The 23479-nt window shown below is 32.6% G+C and overlaps 2 protein-coding genes across 5 annotated transcripts in view; both read left to right on the top strand.

Annotated features, from left to right (window-relative positions):
• Positions 1 to 1947: 1947 nt before the first annotated feature.
• On the top strand, positions 1948 to 22923 carry LOC140432223 (tRNA 2'-phosphotransferase 1-like). 3 transcript variants are annotated; one of them, XM_072520060.1, is made up of 5 exons: positions 1948 to 2104; positions 2158 to 2295; positions 2355 to 2502; positions 2588 to 2784; positions 8710 to 8848. In XM_072520060.1, the coding sequence occupies exons 1-5, from the start codon at positions 2074 to 2076 to the stop codon at positions 8715 to 8717; spliced, it is 522 nt and encodes a 173-aa protein (XP_072376161.1). In that variant the 5' UTR covers positions 1948 to 2073; the 3' UTR covers positions 8718 to 8848. The 3 variants fall into 3 exon arrangements, with proteins under 3 accessions (XP_072376161.1, XP_072376150.1, XP_072376157.1); XM_072520049.1 differs by lacking the exon at positions 8710 to 8848 and adding an exon at positions 2846 to 4766; XM_072520056.1 differs by lacking the exons at positions 1948 to 2104; positions 2158 to 2295; positions 2355 to 2502; positions 2588 to 2784 and adding exons at positions 8469 to 8636; positions 14402 to 14763; positions 22831 to 22923 and having other exon boundaries at positions 8710 to 8958.
• LOC140432206 (terminal uridylyltransferase Tailor-like) overlaps positions 22887 to 23479 on the top strand; it is a 76734-nt gene continuing 76141 nt past the window's right edge. For both annotated transcript variants that reach the window (XM_072520037.1, XM_072520031.1), the window contains exon 1: positions 22887 to 23103. In XM_072520037.1, the coding sequence (XP_072376138.1) occupies positions 22887 to 23103 (217 nt within the window). The remainder of the gene's footprint in view (positions 23104 to 23479) is intronic.

Below are 23479 nucleotides of genomic sequence, written 5' to 3'. Positions count from 1 at the left end.
ATGTTTTTAGCTTTAGTTAAGTTAAACAAGTCTACAGTAGTTCTGTTTATTTTTTTCTTTTGTTGAATTAATATTATATTTTGTCAATTACAGCGTTTTGCCTTTTTCCTCCAGACCTTTGGTTGTTTTTTTTTAATTTCTCTTATTACCTACTGTACATGACAATTTTAGTTTTATAATATCATACTTTGTATATATGACTTGTCAAATACTTAATACAACAGTGTTTTAGCATGTTTATTTATGAATTATGAAGTTTTAAATCTAAAAATCGCGTATTTAAAAAATTTACTTACAGCGTTTTTCCCCTGTAGTCTTCACTTGTTTTGAAAATAATCTAAATGAACAAATAAACACACACTTAAGTACCTTAAAAAATATATTTATAATTACTTTAGAGGTTATAACAACCAGTGCTGATAAATTACTACTTCCTTTGAAATTGTTCTATTTTTTTTTGTTTCATTAATAATTTTAATAAGGATACACTTTGACAAGATTACAATTTTATTTTTTATGTATGTATATGTATGTATTTATATAAATCTATGTATATTTACCAAACTTATTTCTTAAGGTTATTCAAATGATAGCTTAATTGGAATATTAGGCCAATAAACTGGACAGTCCTTTTCTAAACATCTCTCATAATTTAACTGTAAAGAAGTTTCCATTCCCATAATTTTTTCAGCCTTATCACCATAAATTTTCCTTAATTCCTCTAATCTATTTTTCATTTCAGGATCAGGTAAATTCGGAATTACTTCTTTCGAAATGTTCATGTGATCCATGTTTGTTCTACTGAAAAGTACTTCCTTCTCAATACTATTATCTGGTACGTGTGGTGTACTCATATCTCTATTTGTATAATCATGTGGTTCATCTATAAGTGTTGTATATACTTTGTGAATATGTTGTTTTAACATTTGGTTTTCCAACTGTAGACTTATTGCTTTAGCTTTCCAATAAGAGATTTGATCTTGCCACTGCCATTCTATAACTTCTGGTGGCAAAGTCGAACAGGAGTTTGAGGAACCACAACTCTTCTTGTCAATAGTTTCTGGTGGTAAATGTAAAGTTGACTTTACACTATTATAGTTCATTTTATAAATATGATACCTCTCCTTTTTAAAATAGACAGTTTTCACTTTTTTATTAGTGAGTGGCTTTATCTGTTTTTCCTATTTATTTTTCACAACAAGAAATTACTTATAACCTTAATTTACTTTTTCTTAATTCTTTTTGTAATTTTGTATACCATAAAATCACACAAAGACACAAAACAAACTGTTTTTATTTTATCCTTCTCCTTCTTTCTCACAGATTCACAGTCCACAGTGAACGAACACATGCTCTAAAATGTCAAATGTCAAGCTTTAGACTTAGACAAAGACTTGTCTAGTGTCAAGTTTGTCAACTAGTCACAGAATAATAAACAATTGTTATTTATTCTGTGGCTTAGTAAAGGTTGTGTAAACGTGGTTTAACTAAATTTTAAGTTAAGTTCTTACTTAAAATCACAATAAAGGCTGATTTATAAACTTTACGTTGGCGTTGGCGCTGGCGCTGACGTTCGCGTTACAACATGGTCAAATGGGAAACTCGTATGTCTATTTATAAACATCGTTCGCCGTTGGCGCTGGCGTTCGGTTCCGTTCAAGATGAACCAACTTAAAGGCTGATTTATAAACTTTACGTTGGCGTTGGCGCTGGCGCTGACGTTCGCGTTACAACATGGTCAAATGGGAAACTCGTATGTCTATTTATAAACATCGTTCGCCGTTGGCGCTGGCGTTCGGTTCCGTTCAAGATGAACCAACTTTATCTTTTGCCGTTGGCCGTTGTAGCATAGAATACACCTACCCTTCTGTGGTTGTAGTCACGCTCACAGAACATAAAAAAAACTGTATTTTTGTCATCGCAGCCAATAGCGATACCGAAAAAGTGACAAGGTTTGTCAAACAAATCAAACTAAATTATTTGTTTATGTTTGTGTTTCCACGTGGAACAGTTTAGATAATTTAATAAAATAGATAATTTATTTAATAATAGAGTCGTCTGTGTAAGTTGAAAATGGAATCCAGCCAAAAGAGCATTGTTAATGGTAAGAATAATTTAAAAACAATTTTTCTTATATTTTAATTACTTTTATTTCAGTGGATATAGATATTGGAACTTTTATTGAAGTGATTCAAACTTACGAGTATGTGTATAATCTTGCACATAAAGATTATAAGAATTCTAAAAAGAAAGATGCAGCGTGGGAGGTAATTGCGGAAACCGTGAACGCTAGTGGTAAATAAAAGTAAAAATACAAATAGTTTTGTAAATATCAATTTTTATTTTGGTTGTAGTGGATGAGTGCCAGAAGCTTTGGAAAAGCCTAAGGGACCGGTTTGTGAAAGAAAAAAATAAAATACATTCTGGAATGGAGGCACCAGAAAGTTCATGGCCACATTTTAATAACATGTTATTTTATGGCAATTTTTCTAGGAAAAGAAAGTAAGTTACACTAATGGGTTTCCAAAGTTCATTACCACTTGAAATATTCAAATTATTAACTAATTTTTATAATTGTTTTATAAAGAACATTTACTGCAACAAAAGCAGTTGAAAAAAAAATAAGAAATAGTGAAGAAGAGAGTGGACCTTCTTCTGTTGGCTCTTATTCGCCAATAGAAATAATTTTTGAGGAGGAACAAGGAACCTCACAAGATGTGGGTTCAGCCAGCCAATATGAAACATTAACCCCGACCACTTCAAAAGGCTCATTTACTCCAAAAGGTATTTTAGTCATTTTCTATTTATGTTCAGTACTTTAGCTAGTGTTTTTATTTTCTGACAGTGTCATCAGATGCCACCAATCACGCATCTCGATGTGCATCGCCCTTCCTTCTGGAACAAATAATTAAATCTAATTGGTCGAGAAATGAAAAAGTTTCATATAAAAGTTAATTTATCTTTAAATATGGGACATTTTCGGATCTCGGGTCAGTAGTGTACAACTCATGGTTTTACCCGTGTAGGGTAGCTCCCTAGAGCACTTTGCTCGAAGGGCTCTGTTTCTTTCTAAGACTCTGAAGCTGAGTTTTTTTCTTCTTAGAAAGAATGTGTTTTATTTCCACCACCTTAATAAAACCACAAGGGCATTGACCTCCTTAAGACAATGCCACAATAAGAGCGTACCGGCCAACTACGCAATATAACACCATATTGCGCAATAGTTGGACAGATTAATAAACATGGAAACTTGCACCAAGTTGCAATCAGTTTTTCATACGTTTATTAATTCCACCGGAGACGACATGGCGCCCAACCCTCAACGAACTCTACCACGACTCCGAGATGTTAGAGTTCTCATGCTCCGCGATCGAAAATCGCAAACAGTCCCAACACGAGGCCTGCATCAAAATCACTCAAGAAAACAGCGGGGAGAAGCATCGGATGTTAGTACACCAAACTAACATGCCGATATCCACCTTCTGCAGCCCTGAAACCGTCGATGTGCCACATCTCCGACGAGCCAGCCTACTTGATGCTAAGTACCTGATGCAGTGGATGTCTCCGCAGTGGCCAGTCACTGCCTGCCCTACCATTATGTGGTCCAGAGCACCACGGAGGCTCAGGCAAACCCACCGGTGACATGCAGAGGGGAAATGTACAGCTAGAGAGGACGAAGCCGCCGTAGAACGAGCACGTCGCCGAGGATGGATCTGCAGATGCTGTCCACAACACCGACCACCGCCTGTGAGTGTTTTTGTGCAGTGCAGTGCCGCGATACGCGAGTGTACGCGAGTGCAGTGTGTGTTAGAGGACTTGTAAGTAATTTGACAATATAGACATATTCATTTTGATATAGTTCATGTTATATTTGATATATTTTAAGCATTTTTTTTTCCTATATGTGAATTGTAAAAAAATTGTTTTTTTAAGTTTTTAATAAAATCATCTTTTTTTATCAGCCTCAGAGTCTCCAAAGCAGGGGGGATGTCATCAGATGCCACCAATCACGCATCTCGATGTGCATCGCCCTTCCTTCTGGAACAAATAATTAAATCTAATTGGTCGAGAAATGAAAAAGTTTCATATAAAAGTTAATTTATCTTTAAATATGGGACATTTTCGGATCTCGGGTCAGTAGTGTACAACTCATGGTTTTACCCGTGTAGGGTAGCTCCCTAGAGCACTTTGCTCGAAGGGCTCTGTTTCTTTCTAAGACTCTGAAGCTGAGTTTTTTTCTTCTTAGAAAGAATGTGTTTTATTTCCACCACCTTAATAAAACCACAAGGGCATTGACCTCCTTAAGACAATGCCACAATAAGAGCGTACCGGCCAACTACGCAATATAACACCATATTGCGCAATAGTTGGACAGATTAATAAACATGGAAACTTGCACCAAGTTGCAATCAGTTTTTCATACGTTTATTAATTCCACCGGAGACGACAACAGGATCAACCAAGGCATCAAAGCGGCATGATGCTGAAATTTCTAATTTAATAATGGCCGCTGAGAAAATTGTAAGTGGTTTAGCTGCAGACAGATGTGAAAAAACAACTGTGAATAAAACATTTTCACAGTATGTGTGTGCACGTTTAGATGCAATGAATGCTGAAGATGCTGCTGAAGCAAGAAAGCAGATATGCGCATATTTAGAGTAGTTTTTAAATGTTATTAGTTTAGTTTATTGTTTTAAGTTATTGTTTACTGTGTAAGGCATATAGGTCAGTTTATTAATATAAAATAAAATAGCACTATCTTTTTATTTTTTTATTTAATCATAAAATCACAACAAAAGCAATCATAAATTTAAAAAATAACATTCTGAGGAAAAAAAGAATGTACATAGAAGAAAAAGAGAAAACAAACAAATAGAGAAATGCAAGAAAACTCTCACAAATTAGAGATAACAAAATTTTATCAAATACTAAACAAAATGCCAAGTTCATACCTAGACTATATATAGACATAAAGATTAATTATAAGCGACTATGAAGACGGGGAAAAATTTCAGAGAACAATTAAATAAGGCCACTAACAAGGTGATAGGAATTCAATATCAAGATACTTACCAATGAAAAATCACTAGGGTCAGACATCAGTTAATTAAGCAGGGTTGAAAAAATTTTGGAAATAGGCATTTTGTATAAATTAAGTTTTGTCCAAAATGCTTACTGAAATATGAATTCAGACACAAATAACAGATTAATTGTGTCTAAGAGTTACAGTCCCCATATTAAAATAAGAGACCCAATGGAATACGACTATTATTTATACATTACTATATATTAACACAAATCTTGGACAAGTGTCATGAATTTAATGTTAAAATCATCAACTGGTAGATGTCTGCAATGCAAATGACAGTATAATTCGTGACATGCTATATAGAGCAATTATATATATCAAATAAATTGGTAGAAGTAGCAAAGTTTTAACCAGTTAGTTTAGTTAGTTAACAGAGTTTAGCGTGAAAATTCGACACATAGAGATCTCATACAAGCTGTTAAAAGAAGACCCTAATGTGGTAAAGCTTGACAGACTGAGATGGGTAGGTTATATGGAGTGCATATAACCTTCTGAACCAGCAAGAATCCTAATTAGACAACAAATGGTAATAAAGCGACCCAAGGGGACCAAAACATGATATATTTTATTTATTATTAAAGGTACCACCTAATTATATACAAAATGATACATTAAATAAAAAAAATATACAAGCGATAAATAAAATACATAGTACATGTAACAAACAGAAAAATAGTAAATTACAATAGTTGCTTTACACTTTGCTTACAAACATTACAACTCTGAGGCATATAGTAATAAATCAAGGTCTATTTATTACCATTTAGAATCATTCTCTTCATTGGAGAATGTTTACCAAAATTACACCTATGGAAATTTACTGTAAATTTTGAAATGACCAAGTAAATTTGAGAGGGACATTAAAAACAATAGATTGAAGCCAATTTTGGAATTGAGTAAAGGTTGAATGTTTCTGAAGAGTATGAACATTCACCTAAAGGCTTGTGTAGTTTAAATTTAAATATTTAATAAATTTATTTTGGACCCTCTCTGAAGATTGGTAATATCGTTGATTGAATATTCGTATATTCAATCAACGGTAATATGTATTTGATATGAAGGTGGCCAAGTATTTATGAAGAGATCTAAACAAGGGAATATACATCAATCCAATAGACTTAATTCTAATATATATATATATATATATATATATATATATATATAATGGTGTAAGGTTTAATTTACTCCTTAACAAAACTTTCAAAAATTCTAATAATGAAGATTAACATTTGAAGTGATTCTAGATTAAGTTCAGTTAATAAAACAATCATGCATCACATGTTTTACTCAAATCTTTGCAATGAGTTATCAATAAAAAAAATATTACAGTTTTCCCAAGAATATATGGCCCAGTACACAAGTATTCGAGAGAAAGAAACTAGAAATATAAATAATGGATATGATTCATTGAACAGGTCAAAGCACAATCAGGATTGTTGAGTCAATGATATTGGAATATAAAAAAACTGTTTAAAAATCCAACAAGAATATTAAGGTAATATTAAAATACAAAAATATACTCCTACAAAAAATTATATACATTATAGTAATGTGAAAAGTAACAAACTAAAATTTATTTTAAAAATAATCTTTGTATGGCATTGTTTTGCCATGATATCTGTCCACTGTCAGATGAAAAATAGTCCGATAAATTGTCTCTAATGGAATATAACACCCTTTTTGCAACATTTGCAGACATTCTTCCAACCGACTCTAGTGGTGCCTGGTCATCCCTCCATAAACCATTTGGTTGATCTAATTGATCAACAAAACCAGATGGACAGTATATATTGTCATTATTATTAACAATTTCATACATACAAAAATTATGTAAAACTACAACTGCTTTTATTATGTTGTCTACATTTTCAGGCTTTGCATTGATTTGCGTTTTTAATATTCTCCATCTGGCAACAAGAATGCCAAAAGTGTTTTCAATAACTTGACGTGCCCTTGATAGTCGATAATTAAAAACTTTTTGTTTTGCTGTTAAATTTTTTCCTCCATATGGCCTCATAATATATTGTCTTAGTGGGAAGGCTTCATCAGCAACAAGGAAATAAGGAAATTCAATGTTAGAAGTTTCATCCAAAACCGCAGCATCAGGAATATTGAACTGCTGTTGCTCAAAGTTTGTTCCAAATATGCTTTCTTTAAATATTCCTCCATCACTTCGGGATCCATAAGCTCCAATATCTACCATTGTAAATCTATATTGGCTGTCACAGGCTGCTAAAAGAACAATACTAAATTGCTTCTTATAATTAAAGAACAACGATCCACTTTTAGCAGGTGCTTGAATGGTGATGTGTTTTCCATCCAAGGCTCCTAAACAATGAGGAAAGTTCCATCTTGTTTCGAAACCATTTACAATGTGAAGCCAATCCTGCTTGGTAGATGGAGATTTCAAATATAAAGGATGGAGGGTATCCCAAATTACTTTGCACATTTCATGGATTATTTTATGAACTGTAGTATGTCCAATATGAAAAGTCCATGCTAGTACTTGCATTGACATGCCTTGAGAAAGAAACCTGGAACAGATTACCAACAATTACATTATTAAATTGTACAAAATATACAATTGTAGAATATGTACTCACTGTAAAGTTATAACAAGCCTCTCTTCAACAGAAATTCCATCAGAGCGATACTTTACATTTATTTTAGGTTTTACCATTTGCAGTAATTTTTCAAAGACTGGAACCTGCATCCTGGTATATTTAAAAAACTGCTGGGTATCCCAGTTTTTCATATTTTTATAATAATTAAAATTACCTCTGGTCTTTCGGTTCTGGTTAATGGGCCTCCGTTTGTATCGACGTTGTCTTTTATTTCGAAGGCTCAGTGCTGCTCGAATACAAAGTATCAGTGCCACTGCACCTAACAAAGGCCGAGCATTTTCATTTTCCATTTGTATTAATTTTCAAGCAAAAACTAATATCAAATCAAAAATGTAAGGTTAGAAATTTAGATGTAAACACCATTCGCCAACGCCAACCGAAAGTTTATAAATGCAGTCTTATGATAGCAGCGCCAAGGTCAACGGCGAACGCCAGCGCCAACGCCAACGTAAAGTTTATAAATCAGCCTTTAAGGATATGGTCTAAGTACATAAAACACAGAAGGATTACATAAAGGATCTCGATGTGTTACAATCTTTAAATATTCAATATTTTAATAGCCATGCATTTCAGCAAGGGAAAAATATATTAGACACAGTTTAACGCTAAAAGAATACTTTAGCCATTGTTTCTTTAGCAATATACTGTCACAAAAATTAGCGATATACTGTGATAGGACTAAATAACAATTACTGTGATGACAAAGCGTAAAGCATTGCTAACTTCTCACTATTATGTCAATTTTGACAGGAATTTACCAATTATATGTTTATAAATTTAATTTTTTTTGTACACGCTTTATATTAGATTATTTAATTTTAAACTGAAGGTACCAAAATGGCACGTTGGGTTAAGAATGATATTGTTCTTGTGTAAACATACTTAATTATTAAAAATTGACTGCAGTCCCTAAACTCATGAATGTAAGAGAAAATAATTGAGTTTTTAATGTCAATGTTTTTGTTTAAATATGACCAAATAATTGTACTGTTGTAGGAAAATAATGACATTCATTTGAGTAAAACCTTGTGTTGGATACTTCGTCATGAAGCTATAAAATTAGGACTGCCAATACTAGTGAATGGTTACATACCAGTGTCCATAATCCTGAAACATCCCTCTTTAAGGAACTATTCTACAACCGATGTGGAAAGGGTGGTTGTTTCAAACGTTAAACAGAGATTTGGTTTAAGAAACAATAATGGTGTACTAGAAATTTGTGCAAACCAAGGACATTCTATATCAGTAAGTCTATTAGTCATTTTCTGTATTGTAGGAGTTATGTTCATAGCTAAAGGGCTGTTCTGAGCACTACGAAACTATTCCAACCTCAAAATATTATATCATTCATGTGCCAAATGACCTATTTTCCTTTTCTTTATTAAACTCCTACTAATTTCATATTCAAAAACATGAAATCATTTGTAGACAAATCTAGAAAATATATTTTAGGTTGAAAAAATGTTTTACTTCACTTAATCTCAACTTTTATACTTTTGTAATTTCTTAGAGGGAACATATTAGTCTAGTGCTCGTAACAGTCTATCACCCATTGTCAGCCTCTAATTACAATATTTGCCATTTAACTAAATCAAAATTATATACAAAAAAGTAAGTAAGTAATAGTTAAAAAATAAAATAGCTATTTCAATCTAAAATGGTTAACTCACAGTATCTTTGTTTAATATTCTACATGTTTGTGTAATGTATAAGTCCATAGTTAACAATGCTCATATGTGGATCTTCTGAAAATTGCAGGAGGTGTTGCTTAAATTTCCAATTTCCAGATTTGTTTCACTTTAATATTTTCTTATAGGATTGTATTTGAGGAGTTATGAAATGGGTTGTTGGGATGTCTTATTTCAGTTGTTGTCCTCAGACTGTTTCTCTTTTCAACTTCTATATATTTATATGAAGAGTTTGTCAGTATGTATGAAATACAATACTCCCAATATTGGTCTGCAGATGGATTTTTATATGTTGGCAGCTGTAAATGTAATTACTTCATGTTTAATAGTTTGCATATGTTTTATAAGTTTAATTTATTCTTAATTATTATTCTGAGAAATTTTATACAGTTTTCTGGTTTTATGACTATTAGATATAGTAACAGTAGGTGAAGCACCTTATTTTGTGATTTAACAGTAGAGACTGACATTTGTTAGAGTTTAATGTTAATATCTATAATTTAAATAATATTTTCAACCTTGGGACTAATGATTTAGTTCATGATTTAGTAATGATACAGAGTTCCTTGTTCATGCATGATATCGTAATAATACAATATCTCACTGCAGGATCACTACCTTCATAACATAATTAATCAAATTCACATATTTACATACATTTAAAATTAATTATCAAATTAATGGTCAAAAAGTGGCTGCAAATATTTTTAATTTAATAGTGGGATCCTAAGGCAATAGTGGGATCCTTATAAAAGCATGGATTTGCTGGTGTCAGTAGCTGTTGGCATGCCAGTAAAATAAAATGGCATGTGAAACAGTTACAGGCTAGTAGTGGCGAGAAAGCACGGAAAGTGTATGCATTGTGCCAGTAACGTTAGAATCTTCCAACTTTTCATGCGCCAGTAACCATTTTATTGGCATTTTAAATTGAATTTGCACTTATAGACCTTTGTGTTTTGTGGGTATTTTAAATTATATGTTTTATAATTATTATTATAATATGAGCCCATTCCCATATCAGTTGGCCCAACGTTAGATTGATAAAACAATTAAGTTTTAAAAGTTTTAATGCATCGAACAACATTTTTGAATTTCCCAATAATTATAGAAAATATTTTAAACGTAATTAAAACTATTGATTAAACAGAGTAATAATTAATTTAAAGAAAACACAGAATATTTTTTTAATGACATCCACGATTCTTTGAGGCATGTTCTGACAAAATTCTAATGCAAATGAATCCCATATTTCTTGCAATTTTTCCTTCAATTTGTTGATGGACCTGGCAGGATGTTTTCTCAAAGCTTTTTTCATTTCACACTACAAAGTCTCTATCAAGCACAAGTCAGGAATGTTAGAAAGCCATTCCAGAAGTGGTATGCCATGATCTTCAATCCATTTTAAAGTCTTTTTTGAGGTATGACAACCTGCTTCCGCCCTGTTGGAAAAAAAATCTTCCATTGATTTTAAATGGCGTTTCATAATCGATAAAAGAGATTCTTCAAAAATATTCAAATATTTGTCTGTGTTTACAATCCCATCGATACAATGTAACTTTACCACACTTCCAGTCCAATCTTTATGCTCTTTTAACCATTTTACTCTATTTCTTTATGTAATGTTAAAAGTGGCTTTTTCTTAGTCTAAAATAAAATGAAATTTATTAAAAACAATTTGTACTAATTTTTTCAACTGACTTACTCTTCCAATAACGTCACTCCATAAAACGGGTAACTCCATATAATTTGCTCGTCAATGTTTCACTATTATTAGTCTTAATGCCCTTCAATCTGCTTCAGTTATTTTACTTTTTCATCCATTTCTAGGGGTTTGTGACGAGCGAACCTGTAGTTTTGTATCTTCTGACTATATTTCTTACACTATAGCTTGACAATTGCAACATATTCGCGATTTCCGAATTGGATTTTCCAGAATTAAAAAATCTAATAATGATTGAACAAATTTTCTCATCGATAACTTCACCTCAACCTATTGTACAATCTACAAACGGCAAAAAGCTTTACAATACTACAAAATACATTTGACATTAACTGACAATATTATTGTTTTGATGTAATTTTAACGTAATTATGAAAAAATCAATGTATGTTGACATAAGTAATGCATAGCCAGGGTTTAGTGAATTTTTTTATTGTTGAAAATAAATAAAAAATCTAATAATGATTGAACAAATTTTCTCATCGATAACTTCACCTCAACCCATTGTACAATCTACAAACGGCAAAAAGCTTTACAATACTACAAAATACATTTGACATTAACTGACAATATTATTGTTTTGATGTAATTTTAACGTAATTATGAAAAAATCAATGTATGTTGACACAAGTAATGCATAGCCAGGGTTTAGTGAATTTTTTTATTGTTGAAAATAAATAAAAAACCATAAGGGTAATGTTTTTAATAAACATTAATAAAAATTTCATATTAATTACCTAATATGGGAACTTATAAAAACATGCAGAGTATAATTTGTTTATGGTAATCAACTTAAACTGCAAATTCCATAGGTGGGCCAACTGATATGGGACAGGGCTCATATATAGATAATATTTTATAATATTATATTTCTAAATTTGCGGTTAAGCAATTTTAACAAAAATATTACGTGAAATGAAGTTCACAGAGTAAAAAATTGAGTTCCCAGAACATTGTAGCAATCCAGTCTCTAATCCAAATTCGGCCCATCCGCTTATCATTTCTTCTCTTCTCTGCATGGCTAATCATCTCTTCAACAAACTTTTTGGAATTAAACAACATCCTACAAGGAATCCAAATTTGATTTTCCTGATTGATATATTACTATTGTGTAAACGAACACGACAAATCAGAATTGAAAAGAATATTCCACTGTTTAAACTTAACAAAGAAACTGACTTGCCAAAATATTCCTTTCTGTTAAATCTAGTATAAACCGTCACTGGCGTGCAAACAGGACTGGCGTGGCTATTGGCGCCAGCAAATCAATGCATTATATTCTAAAGGCATGTATAAACTCGCCTTTAGACTATAATGTAAGCAAAAAAAGTAGTTGACATTTATTTTTTTTCGTTAGGATTTATTAGGAAGTTAGGATCTTCAATGACCTGGAGATCTTTGGTCTCAGCTAAAGCCTTCAAATCTTCTCCATTATGTCCATTCTCTGAATGGTCCCATGTAGTGACCTGATAGTTAGTCTGTCATCATAATGTCATATTTTTGGTCCCTAGAAAACAAAGTTTAAATTTTGTGATTTCTAAACTGAATGATAAAAATTTTGATGTTATTTTTGCAAGATAAAGAAATTTATAGAACATCCATTTGTATTTTAACAAATATTGCATTACCATAGTGATCACATAGTCTTTCTAAGACTAGTTTCATATTGTTTTCTTTGGTCTACATCCTGTGGTTCCCCACAAAGTTTCCCTGATCAGTAGAATGTTCAATGTTCAGTTTTACAATCATGATTGAATTATGATCATGTCAACAAATACTATATTGTGCCATTTCGACATGTGGAGATAAGTTTAGATTTTTTCACATTTACCCAACAATTATCAGTATCAAAGTTGATTAGTTTGTTTCATCAGTTCAGTGGAGTGTAATCAATTATTCTCATGGGTGGTATTGTATGAGGGATGTCTTTTTAGTTCTGCATATAGCCATAAAGACAAAAAATATATACTTAAAGTACTTTATTTGTTTTCAAAATATGTCCCACCAAGATTGTTACACTTTTGCATATGTTCAAATCAATTGGTAAAACAGTTATTACAGTGTTCAGTTGACACCTGCAAAATCTCTGTTTTAAAAGCATGATGGCTTCTTCTGGAAACTGGAATCGCTCCTCACGCATTGAATTCTTGATCTTTGGGAACGTGAAGAAATCGTTGGGACTTAAGTCGGGGCTACACAGTGAATGGTTTAACAATTCGATGTTTTGAACCTCCAAAAACTCTGTCTTTTGGGCAGTGTGAGCACTTGCATTGTCCTGATGTAGGATGATTCGCTATTGTGTGTTGCTTTGTCGAAGTTTCGGTATAACTTCTGGTAAACAAACAGTTATATACCAATCAGAATTAACCGTTCTTCGATCTTCTAAAGCAATTGTTACCAAATGACCAGATTTTGACACAAAAGTTGCGACCATTTTATTTGATACACTTAAAAAATAAATCACTTTTGTAGGTTTTTCCTCATCGTGACACACCCACACAGCGATTGGCGTTTATTTTTCGGTTCATAGGAGTAAATCCAAGATTAATTGCCACTAACAATACTATATTTAAACGTTTTTTAGCTTCATCTCTTCAACTGTTCCAATGTTTTTTAACACCAATTGACGCAAACTACTTTTTGCTCTTCTGTAAGCGAATGAGGGATCCAACGGGAAACCAACTTTGTAATGCCCAGTTCTTCATGTAGGATCTTTTGGATCAAGGTCTTTGAAATGCCCAAAGATGCCTCTATCTCCCAGTATGTTACACGGCGGTCATCCTTAATTAGCTAAGGAGCCGCATCAATGTTTTGCTGTGTGCCTGCTGTTTTGGGTTTACCTGGCCTGGATTCGTCGCCGAGACTGGAACGACCACGTTGAAATTCGCAATACCAGCGGGATATAGTTGAATGATGTGATGCTTCATTCCCAAACACAGAAACCATTTCAGCGAGACATTGCTGTTGGGATAATCCTTTCCGAACATTGTAAAAAATTATTGCTCGAAAATGTCTCGGTTAAGATCCATTTTTTGACTGACTTTGCTTATATCAAAAATTCGCAAAATATCGCAATGAAATTCTTGATTTATGTCAACAAAAGATTGAAGTTACATTTGTGTTGGAAGGTTTTATTGGTGGCGCCCTCTAAGCAGCAGAAAAATAAACAGGCTGTACTTGATTCATCCCAGTAATGTTTTAGCATTTTCATAAAATCATATCAAACATTTTTTTTAATATTAGTGCCGAATTTGTATTTTAGTATGTTTTCATCTTTCAGGTAGTGGATAATTCTAACTTAATACCTTTAAATGGCGATGAAAATATTGACGTAATCCATGGAACATTTTATAAAAATTGGGAAAGTATCAAAATTGAAGGCCTAAGCAGGGCTAAAAGAAACCATATACATTTTGCACTAGGTTTACCCAGTGATAAAAGTGTCATAAGTGGTGTTAGAAAAAATTGCCAAGTTTTTATTTATATTAATCTCAAATTAGCTACAAGTGATAATTTGAAATTTTACAGATCTGCTAATGGTGTAATTTTGAGTCCGGGAAATGAAAATGGTTTTATTTTGCCAAAATATTTCATTAAAGTTCTGGATAGATCTTTAATAAATTTGATTTAAATCAGAATAAGGTAAGATATTATGTACAGTCACAGAATAAATAACAATCAGAATGTCCACTCTCAGATGCCGCCTTTGAAGTGTGTCAGCACGCGATCGCCATATTTTAAACGGAAACATAGACTCGGATTAAGCAATTTGTGACAAGCTACGACAGGACTTTAATTAAAATTTTTAGAGATTAATAATTTAGTAAATTTGAAATAATTTAATCTATTCTTCAACTAAAAGTACAAATAAAATAGTGCATATTATGTCTATTGTTGCCGTAAATAAATTAAACCGGGTTAATTTTTCTATGCACACCAGATAAAATGTCACTGAACAGCACTGGTTCCGTTTAAAACATGGTTGATTCCGTCTGCGCGAACGAGATGCGCGTACTTATCTTGACAAGCAGAGTGGGCATTCTGATTGTTTATTATTCTGTGGTACAGTTGAGTCCATGGTTCTTTACCTGTGCGTCATCATTAAGTATATGAAATAAGTCAGAAATTTACTCAACGCAACAGCAAGTGACTGAAAGTGGCTACTGCTCCGATCACAGATTATATAAAATTTGACGTTATCAAATAAATAGAATGTAAAATCTTAGTTTTGCTTTAAAATTTTGGTGCAGAATTACATCTACATTTGTAGAAGCTTAATAAATTCTTTTAATATCATTAGTGGTTAATAAATAAATCAACAATTTATAAAAAAATATAATTAAATGTACAATAATATTTACAGTGTGTTAATATAATACATAACAGTAAAATTATTTAAAGATTGAAACATTATTTAGCTTAAATAATATTGTTGCAAGATTTTGAACATATGTTTTGCATTTCTCATATTTCATTTTCATCACCTTTAGAATCTGAACTGTTATCTCCACTGTTAATTATTACAGGTTTGGTATTAATATTACACATATTTTCTTCTTTAATAAACCACTGTTCAATTAATTTGTTAATATGTTCTACATACTTTACCCAGGCGACATCGTTACACTTTTGAATTGCTTCCTTCCATATACTTAAAATATGTTCATCTCTATATCCATCTCTTCCAATATACGTATTATAGTAAGTCTTACAATCTTCCCATACTAATTAGATAGCATTAAAACCTGGGTGATACAGCGTCAATCTAAGCACTTCGTGTTCATGTTCACGTATCAATTCATCCACAATAAATATTGTATTTTCTTGTTGATTCATCTTGGCCAATTATAACAATTCTAGTTTTAACTAATGTTCATCAAAATTGACATGGTATTTCTTCAACCAATCTATAATGTCTGATTTTAACCATTTAGCGGAAGGTTGTTTATTCATGATTTCACTATAGAATTTGGGTGTTCTAAATTAGGAAGTAATTGTGTACTTATACATTTAGTAAATATTGTCCATTCATTTTACCGTGATAATGTGCAGTTAACAATATGGAACAAAATAACAAACTGCCGTCTGAAATAAAACCTTTTGCTGAACCGGCATGAACCACAATAAATCTTTTTCGATCATAACCAACCTGGTTTACCTACACTTCTGCTGTTGTCATTCTGCCACGATATCATTTTATTTCCCCTAGAAAAATCCACGTTTCGTCTAAAAATACAACTACTCTACTACTATTTCTGTTTTTCATGTATTTACTTACGTAAGAAACCCACTTGTTGTGCTGCCATATGAGTTCTTTCAATTAAAGCTCTTCGGTGATCATATTTTTTAAATGTGAAGCCCAAATATTTTAATCTTCTACTCAAGGATGTTTTACTTATAGAAAAACTTTCTTTAGCCTGCAGCTCATTGATCAACGGTTCACGGGTTACTATAACTCAAGTCCTACTCGTAATTCTCAACAGAAAGTTGGTTTACTTACTATCCTGGTACATATTATATACCTATTCGAATTGTCATTTTATTACCCTCAGGTAAATAAGTAGTTTTCGTTTCTAATTTTTCTCGCTAATTTAAGTGCAGCTGCTACTCTCTAAAACAAAATTAAAATATCAATATTTTTTAATTGAAATTGAAAAAAACCAAAAATAAAAAGTTCCTAATTATAAATATTTTGTTATGTAATAATATTCTTCTCATCATTAAAGCTTTATAATAGTGCACATTTGGAAATTGTATTTTTTGTACCTCTTTAACAGATGACAACGGTTTCAACGGTCCCCCATTCCTTTTTTCTTATTTAAAGTAATCGATTAAATTTAAAACGAGTTCTTGGGCTTGTGAGATAAGAGTTTTTCCAGGCATAAAAAAAAATTGAACAAAATATTTTCTTTTTGTCATTTCTTTCTCTTTTGCGGAAACTTAAACAAAACCATTCCCTAACTGTGTCAATGAAGTTAACTTTGTATATAAATTAATGGCAAAATAAAATACACTTACCATAAAATTTCAAACTCCAATATAAAATTAGTTGTGAAAACAACTGTTTGTGTAATAAAAATAACTTCTAAATGCAAAAAACAGGACAAAAAAAAAACAGCAAAAAATCCAACAAACTGATAGCCACAAGTAAACAAACCAGAAACGTCACAAATTGTACTTAAAAATCTGAAAACATCTATCCCAAGCGTCTTTTTTGTACCTATCTCTTTTCGATGTACTGAGTCTAGAGCGTTCATAAATATAACATGTCTACTTAATAATGGGCGGTAGCTGGATTGTCTTTAGTTTCATGCGTGAAAGAAAATGATGTTAAATAAAAAGTATGTGTTTCATCTCGCCAGGTATTAATGAAGCACGGGTAAAGAACCATGGACTCAACTGTATATATTTTATATTTGCCAATTATCCATCGTACTTACTAATGTGTATTTAAAACTCATCCTTTGTACATTTGTCACCTTTTGAAACTATTGTTAACAAACTCCTTGATATTGACATCCTAGGGGTTAGTGCAACAAGATGGCTAGGTACAGGACAAATAGGAAATGATTACAAAATATATTTCTCTGGAAGTAATGATTGCCAACACATAGATAGCGTAGCTGTTAAATTATTTACCTCCTGTATCAGTGTTGTCTATGCATCTGCAGCATATGAAGTTGATAATGAACTAGAATGCCTCTATGAAAAAACCAAGCACATACTAAAAAAAAAACATAGCCCAAACATGCTAAAGTTGTAATGGAAGATTTAAATGCAAAAGGGGGTTAAGGCAAACTATTAAACAGTGTAGGCAAATGGCAGAGAAGACTGCTTAATTTAATTCTGCCATGAAAATATCATAGTTATCTCAAATACGTTCTTTAAATTTCCAAAACGAAGACTGTATACCTGGACATCGCTTCAAAATACCAAAGATAAAATCGGTAGAAACCATCGATAGACGCAATAACAATGCTTCAAAAGAAAAACAACAGCAGTGTGCGAATGAAAATTTAGAAAAAATAGAGAATCTACCTGAAAATAACATGGAAAATATAAATAGAACGTGGATATCGATCAAAGAATCCATAATAACACCTTCATTGAAACATCTTAAGAAATGAGTCGTAAAAGAAAGGACTGGGTGATAGAGGGAATCTTAATGTTTTTGGATACCTGAAGAAAATCTAAAAATAACACCAAAAAGACAATAAAAACCAAAATAAAACTAGACAGGAAATGCAAAAGAAAATAGGTTTACAGGCAAGTGCGTACAAATAGAAAAACTCAATCGTAAGCAAAATCGAAGGAAATATTAATCTGTGAGAACTATATTGAAAACCTTTGAAGGCAATCGAGAAAAAAACAAAACAGGCCAGATATAACAAAAGCAGAAATTCGATATGCTTTGAATAATATGAAAAACAGATGAGCGGCCTGACCTGATAACCTCCCAATAGGCGTTATAAGATTATTGGACGAGAAATACATAGGCACACTGAAAGACTTCTTCAATTGCATTTATAGAACTGACATAGGCGTGGTCAGCTTTTTTTGGTGTGGGTTTCATGCTGAAAATCGCGCCCTCCCATATCAAAAAATATTTTTTAGAACAATAAATTTTTGAAACGCGTTACGTTTGTTTTTATAATAAATTATTGCGTGATCATAAGAAAAAATTGGATGGTCGCAGTCACATATATAAAAAATACATAAAAATTTCAGATTGACAGTAAAAATTTATTATAACAACACATTACAATACCATTCGTCGCTGGAATAATAGATTCTTTTCAATTCGTCAACTACTTTATCTTTATCTATATTTACAGCAAGTTTTTGTTCAACAAAAGGCACCATTAGATGTTCCAAACGATCTTGCAGCATTGTTGATAGAAGTATCGATTTTATTATGCCCACCTTAGAAAAAGTTCTTTCACAAGTACAACTTACTGCAGGAATTGTGTCAACTTTTACGATTAGTTGGTTAAACACTGGAAACATCGATTTTCTATTATGCTGAGAGATCCAATCGAACCAATCGAGAGCTTTCGAAGGTGAAAAATGTTCGTGTTCTTAAAAGTCTGACTTCAGCTTCTAATTTTGAAGAATTCAAATCAAAATGTTCTGAGATTTATTTTGAATGTTCATTTCCTAGTTCATCTATATTTAACGATATGATTTTGTCTACTGAATAAATATTTTTTTTTATTCTTGGTCAAATTTATCGTTTAATGATTGAATCATTCGGTCTAAAAGCAGATAAAATACAAAGAGTTTCACTTCTTTTTTAATCGTTTACTGTAAATACATTTCTAGCATTATTATCTAATATAGTAGAGACTTTCCCTTTTCTTGGAGTAGGAATGCCAATTTCCAGCTTACCACAAGCGTCTATTACTTTGGAATAAAAAATATTATCAAATATAGATGGTTTGATCCTTAATTCTTCCAAAGCAAGAATTAAGTTTAAAACTTCTTCTATAGGTTCACAAATATCTATGTCTGAGATTGAAGTAATTTGCAGACTTTGACAACCATTACAAAATTGAATGCATTATTTCCAAACACATAATAAAATCTAAGGATTCTATTTGATGCAGTATCCCTTTACCTTTAGTTCCAGCTTTTGCATCAGTTGAGTTATCAACTGTCTCTTCAATGGCTTCTATAATTGCTTCAAGCTGATCTTTGACGATAGCAACTGCCTCAGTACGACAAGCCCAACTTGTTTTAGATAAAAATTTTAGTTTTTAACTTAATTATTTGTGATCTTCACAATCTCTTCAAAAACAGCGTGCCTTTTTGAACTACCTTCAAGAAAAGAATAAGCTAATTGTGTTACACCAAAAAATTCGAAAATCTTTGGATTTTGAATATGATTAATGCTACCAATGCTAAATTAAGACGATGAGCATAGCAATGAATATACAACATTTTAATATATTTCTCTTAACGTCTTTTCTGTACACCAGTAAAGTTTCCTGACATAGCTGAAGCCCCATCAAAGCATACAGCTTCAACATTCTCCCACGAAACATTCATATCATGCGAAGTAGAATTTAATGTTTCAATAATGGTTACTCCATCAGTTAAATTTAAACAATTCAATGCTACTACAATATTCGTAATAAGTAAACAACAGAATATAAGACCGTCTATATGTATATGTAATTAGTACCAAATTTGCGCAAGTTGATCAAATTGTTCACCTTGGATATCAGTTAAACTGTAACGCAGAGAGCCACGGTGAAATTAGATCCAGAATTGAGCAGGCCAGGCCAGGTTTTAGAAGAATGTACAAGCTATTATGTAACAGGGACCTAAAATTGGCATTACGGATCTGCCTACTTCGCTGCTACGTGGTCTTACTTTATGGTGTCGAGTCTTGGACTGTGAATAAAAGTGACCTAAATCTCCTTGAGCCTTTCGAAATGTGGTGCAATAGAAGAATTTTAAAAGTTTCTTGGGTGGAAAAGATTCGAAACTCCACAATACTCGAACGTATCAGCAAGACTACTGAGATTATAAAAAGCATCAATAAGAGAAAGCTGGAGTACTTTGAACATGTACTGAGAGGTCTCAAATATAGATTGCTGCAAAATATTATTATATTTTGGCATATATAAGGGAAATTAGCAGGCAAACGAAGTCCAAGACGAAGAAAGACTTCATGGTTGAAGAACTTGCGAGATTGGTATGGTATTGATACAAGTACTGGTCGCTGATTTTAACTCTTATTATCCGATTGGAGAGATATGAGTGAATAGTTTTTAGAAACGTGGTGGCAGTCCAGAAAGGTGATGTTTTTCAATCAGATCTGCATGTCAGACCTGATCGAAGGCCTTCCTTTTTCATTAATTGAGCGTGAGATGAAGGTTGCTGCTTCTGTCAATGCATTTTGAGCGGAGTGTTCAGCTCTGAATCCGAATTGGAATTTTGGAATGATATTGTTTGTGTCTAGGAATTCTATGAGTTTCTCCTTTAGGAGTCTCTCGTAGACTTTACCTAGTGTGTTCAGAAGAGAAATTGGTCTATAGGATTCGGTGCTGATTAGGGGTTTCCCTGGTTTAGCGATCATGATTGTACTGACCACTTTCCAAGGAGTAGGAAAGTAACACAGTATAAGGCATGCATTGATAATGTTGGTAAGCGGGATTATACTCTCCGGGAGTTTTTTGAGGCATTTTCTGTGTATGCCATCTAGTCCAGGCGATTTTTTTTACCGAAGTTACATATCTGCCTGACGGAGTTACATATCTGCCTGACGGTGTCCTCCTGCACTGGAGCCATAATTGGATGGTGGATATTATAGTCTCCGAAGTCTTGTGGAGGGTAGTAGAGTATGTGCTCCACTCTCCTTTCGGTGTTGAGTTTAAACCACTTTTTGAAGTTAGGGTATCTGGTGTGATAAATGTTGCCTGAAGTGTGTTTTTGAATGCTTCAGCTTTGTCTAATGTGTTTGATATAATTGCATTATCGATAACAAGATGAGAGGGAAACCTTGAATTTTGTTTAGTTAGGGTTTTGAATCTGATCCAGAATTTTCTACCATCTCTGTGATCCAGGTCTGAGGTAACTCGTCTCCACTGATTTTGTTTCAACTTGTTGACCTCCAACCTTATGGAAGCTGAGAGACGGTTGTATTCTGTTTTGATTTATGGGTCTCGGAATCTTTTATACTCTCTGATTAGTCTGCGCTTCATGCGGATGTTAGCGAGGACATGTTGTGGAAGCATTGGAGTATATGGATTTATTTTTTTAATGGGAATTGTTAGGTTAGGTTAGGTTAGGTAACTTTTGAAATTCCTGTGTCAATTTGGTTAGTTGTTGACATGACACCTAACTCAGGAATGTTGTGATCCATGAACTCTTAAAAAAGTTTCCAATTAGCATTACGATAATCTCGTCTGTATATAGCAGTTGTGTTGGACGGGAGGGGGGGGGGGTAGGTGTTTAGGTTCGTTTTGACTGGTAGGGGCAAGTGGTTAGGCAGAGGTTATCGTGTCACCGATGTAGCATTCGTCATCCAATCTGTCCAGCACTGAGTCTCGTGATTTTTCAAAGGTCCCCTGGTGCCCGGAAATCGTTTTCAAAAAATCATAAATTAAGAAATTATGTAATCTGTAAATGTTTCTCAATTTTTTGGGCAACCAATATGGTCAAATTGTTTGCCACAAAGGGCGAATTGATAAAAATTTACATTTTAACATAATTCCTTAATTCATATATTTTTTCAAAATCTAAACTTCAAAACAAATGTAAAATATAATTCTCATTATGACAAAGGTCCTACAACTACAGAGACATTCCAGTGGAATTAATTTCTAATAAAATAATTCAATCCTAAAAAAAAATGAAATAACGACGCCGCTGAATTGTGGAATTCTCTAACAGTTCATGGTGTTACTCACGGTGTTACATTTTGTTTTAGAAAGTGAGTCATCTTCTATATATTGTTGGAGCATAGTTTGATTAACAACTCACTAAACAGTGTTGTAGTGACCTTGCCAAGTCTATAGATTAGAGTAGAGATCCGTGGGCGTTGCAAGATTTATAGGTTGTATATTCATATTAACTTATTTGATTCCGACCCTTTATAAAGATATAAGACAAAAGGATATATATGTTATGTATTGTTACATATATTTATTAACATAACTTTTATTCCTGCTAACTTTATTTTTTGATCTTTAGATTTTTTAGAATTCAGGCACTACGAATATTATCTTCAACATACAGTAAATCCTATTCGTTTCAATATGCAGAAAACTCAGAAAACAATGTCAAATGCCATCGACAATTTGACACCAGAAGTGAGTAACACTAAACCATTTTGTTGTCTGATATGTAAAATAACTCTTCATACAAGAGCTGCTCTGCAACACCATTTACTCAGCGTCGAACATAACCAGTTGTTGAAGTCTAATAAGATGAAACCATACATAACTGGTCAGCTTAGCGGGGTATTTGTAACAGGTATGGTGATTTTTATTTTTATTTATATAAAAAATAGACAAAACAAATGCCATATACCTACTCATTAGCACTAGTCAACTTTAATTGAACGATTTATTACATTAATACCTGACATGCTCTTGTTAAAAACCATCATAAAAAGTCACATCACAAAAGTTATTTATACATAGGGACCATGGCAGCACATTTAACTGCAAGATATTTTGTAAGATAGTTATAGATAAGTCATACTGAATTTTCTGTATAGGTTATTCACTTGGTAAGTAACATACCAACAATGTCAAATGACGTTGTGATATGCTGTAACGTGGACATAAGCACCAAATTAATATAAAAGTTTCCAAAAAGTCGAAGAAAACTTTCAATGTTTCCATTT

This window comes from Diabrotica undecimpunctata, chromosome 1, assembly GCF_040954645.1.
Source record: "Diabrotica undecimpunctata isolate CICGRU chromosome 1, icDiaUnde3, whole genome shotgun sequence".
NCBI lineage: Eukaryota > Metazoa > Arthropoda > Insecta > Coleoptera > Chrysomelidae > Diabrotica > Diabrotica undecimpunctata.
The sequence above is the reverse complement of the archived record's forward strand: the minus strand, read 5'-3'. Positions and strand labels throughout refer to the sequence as shown.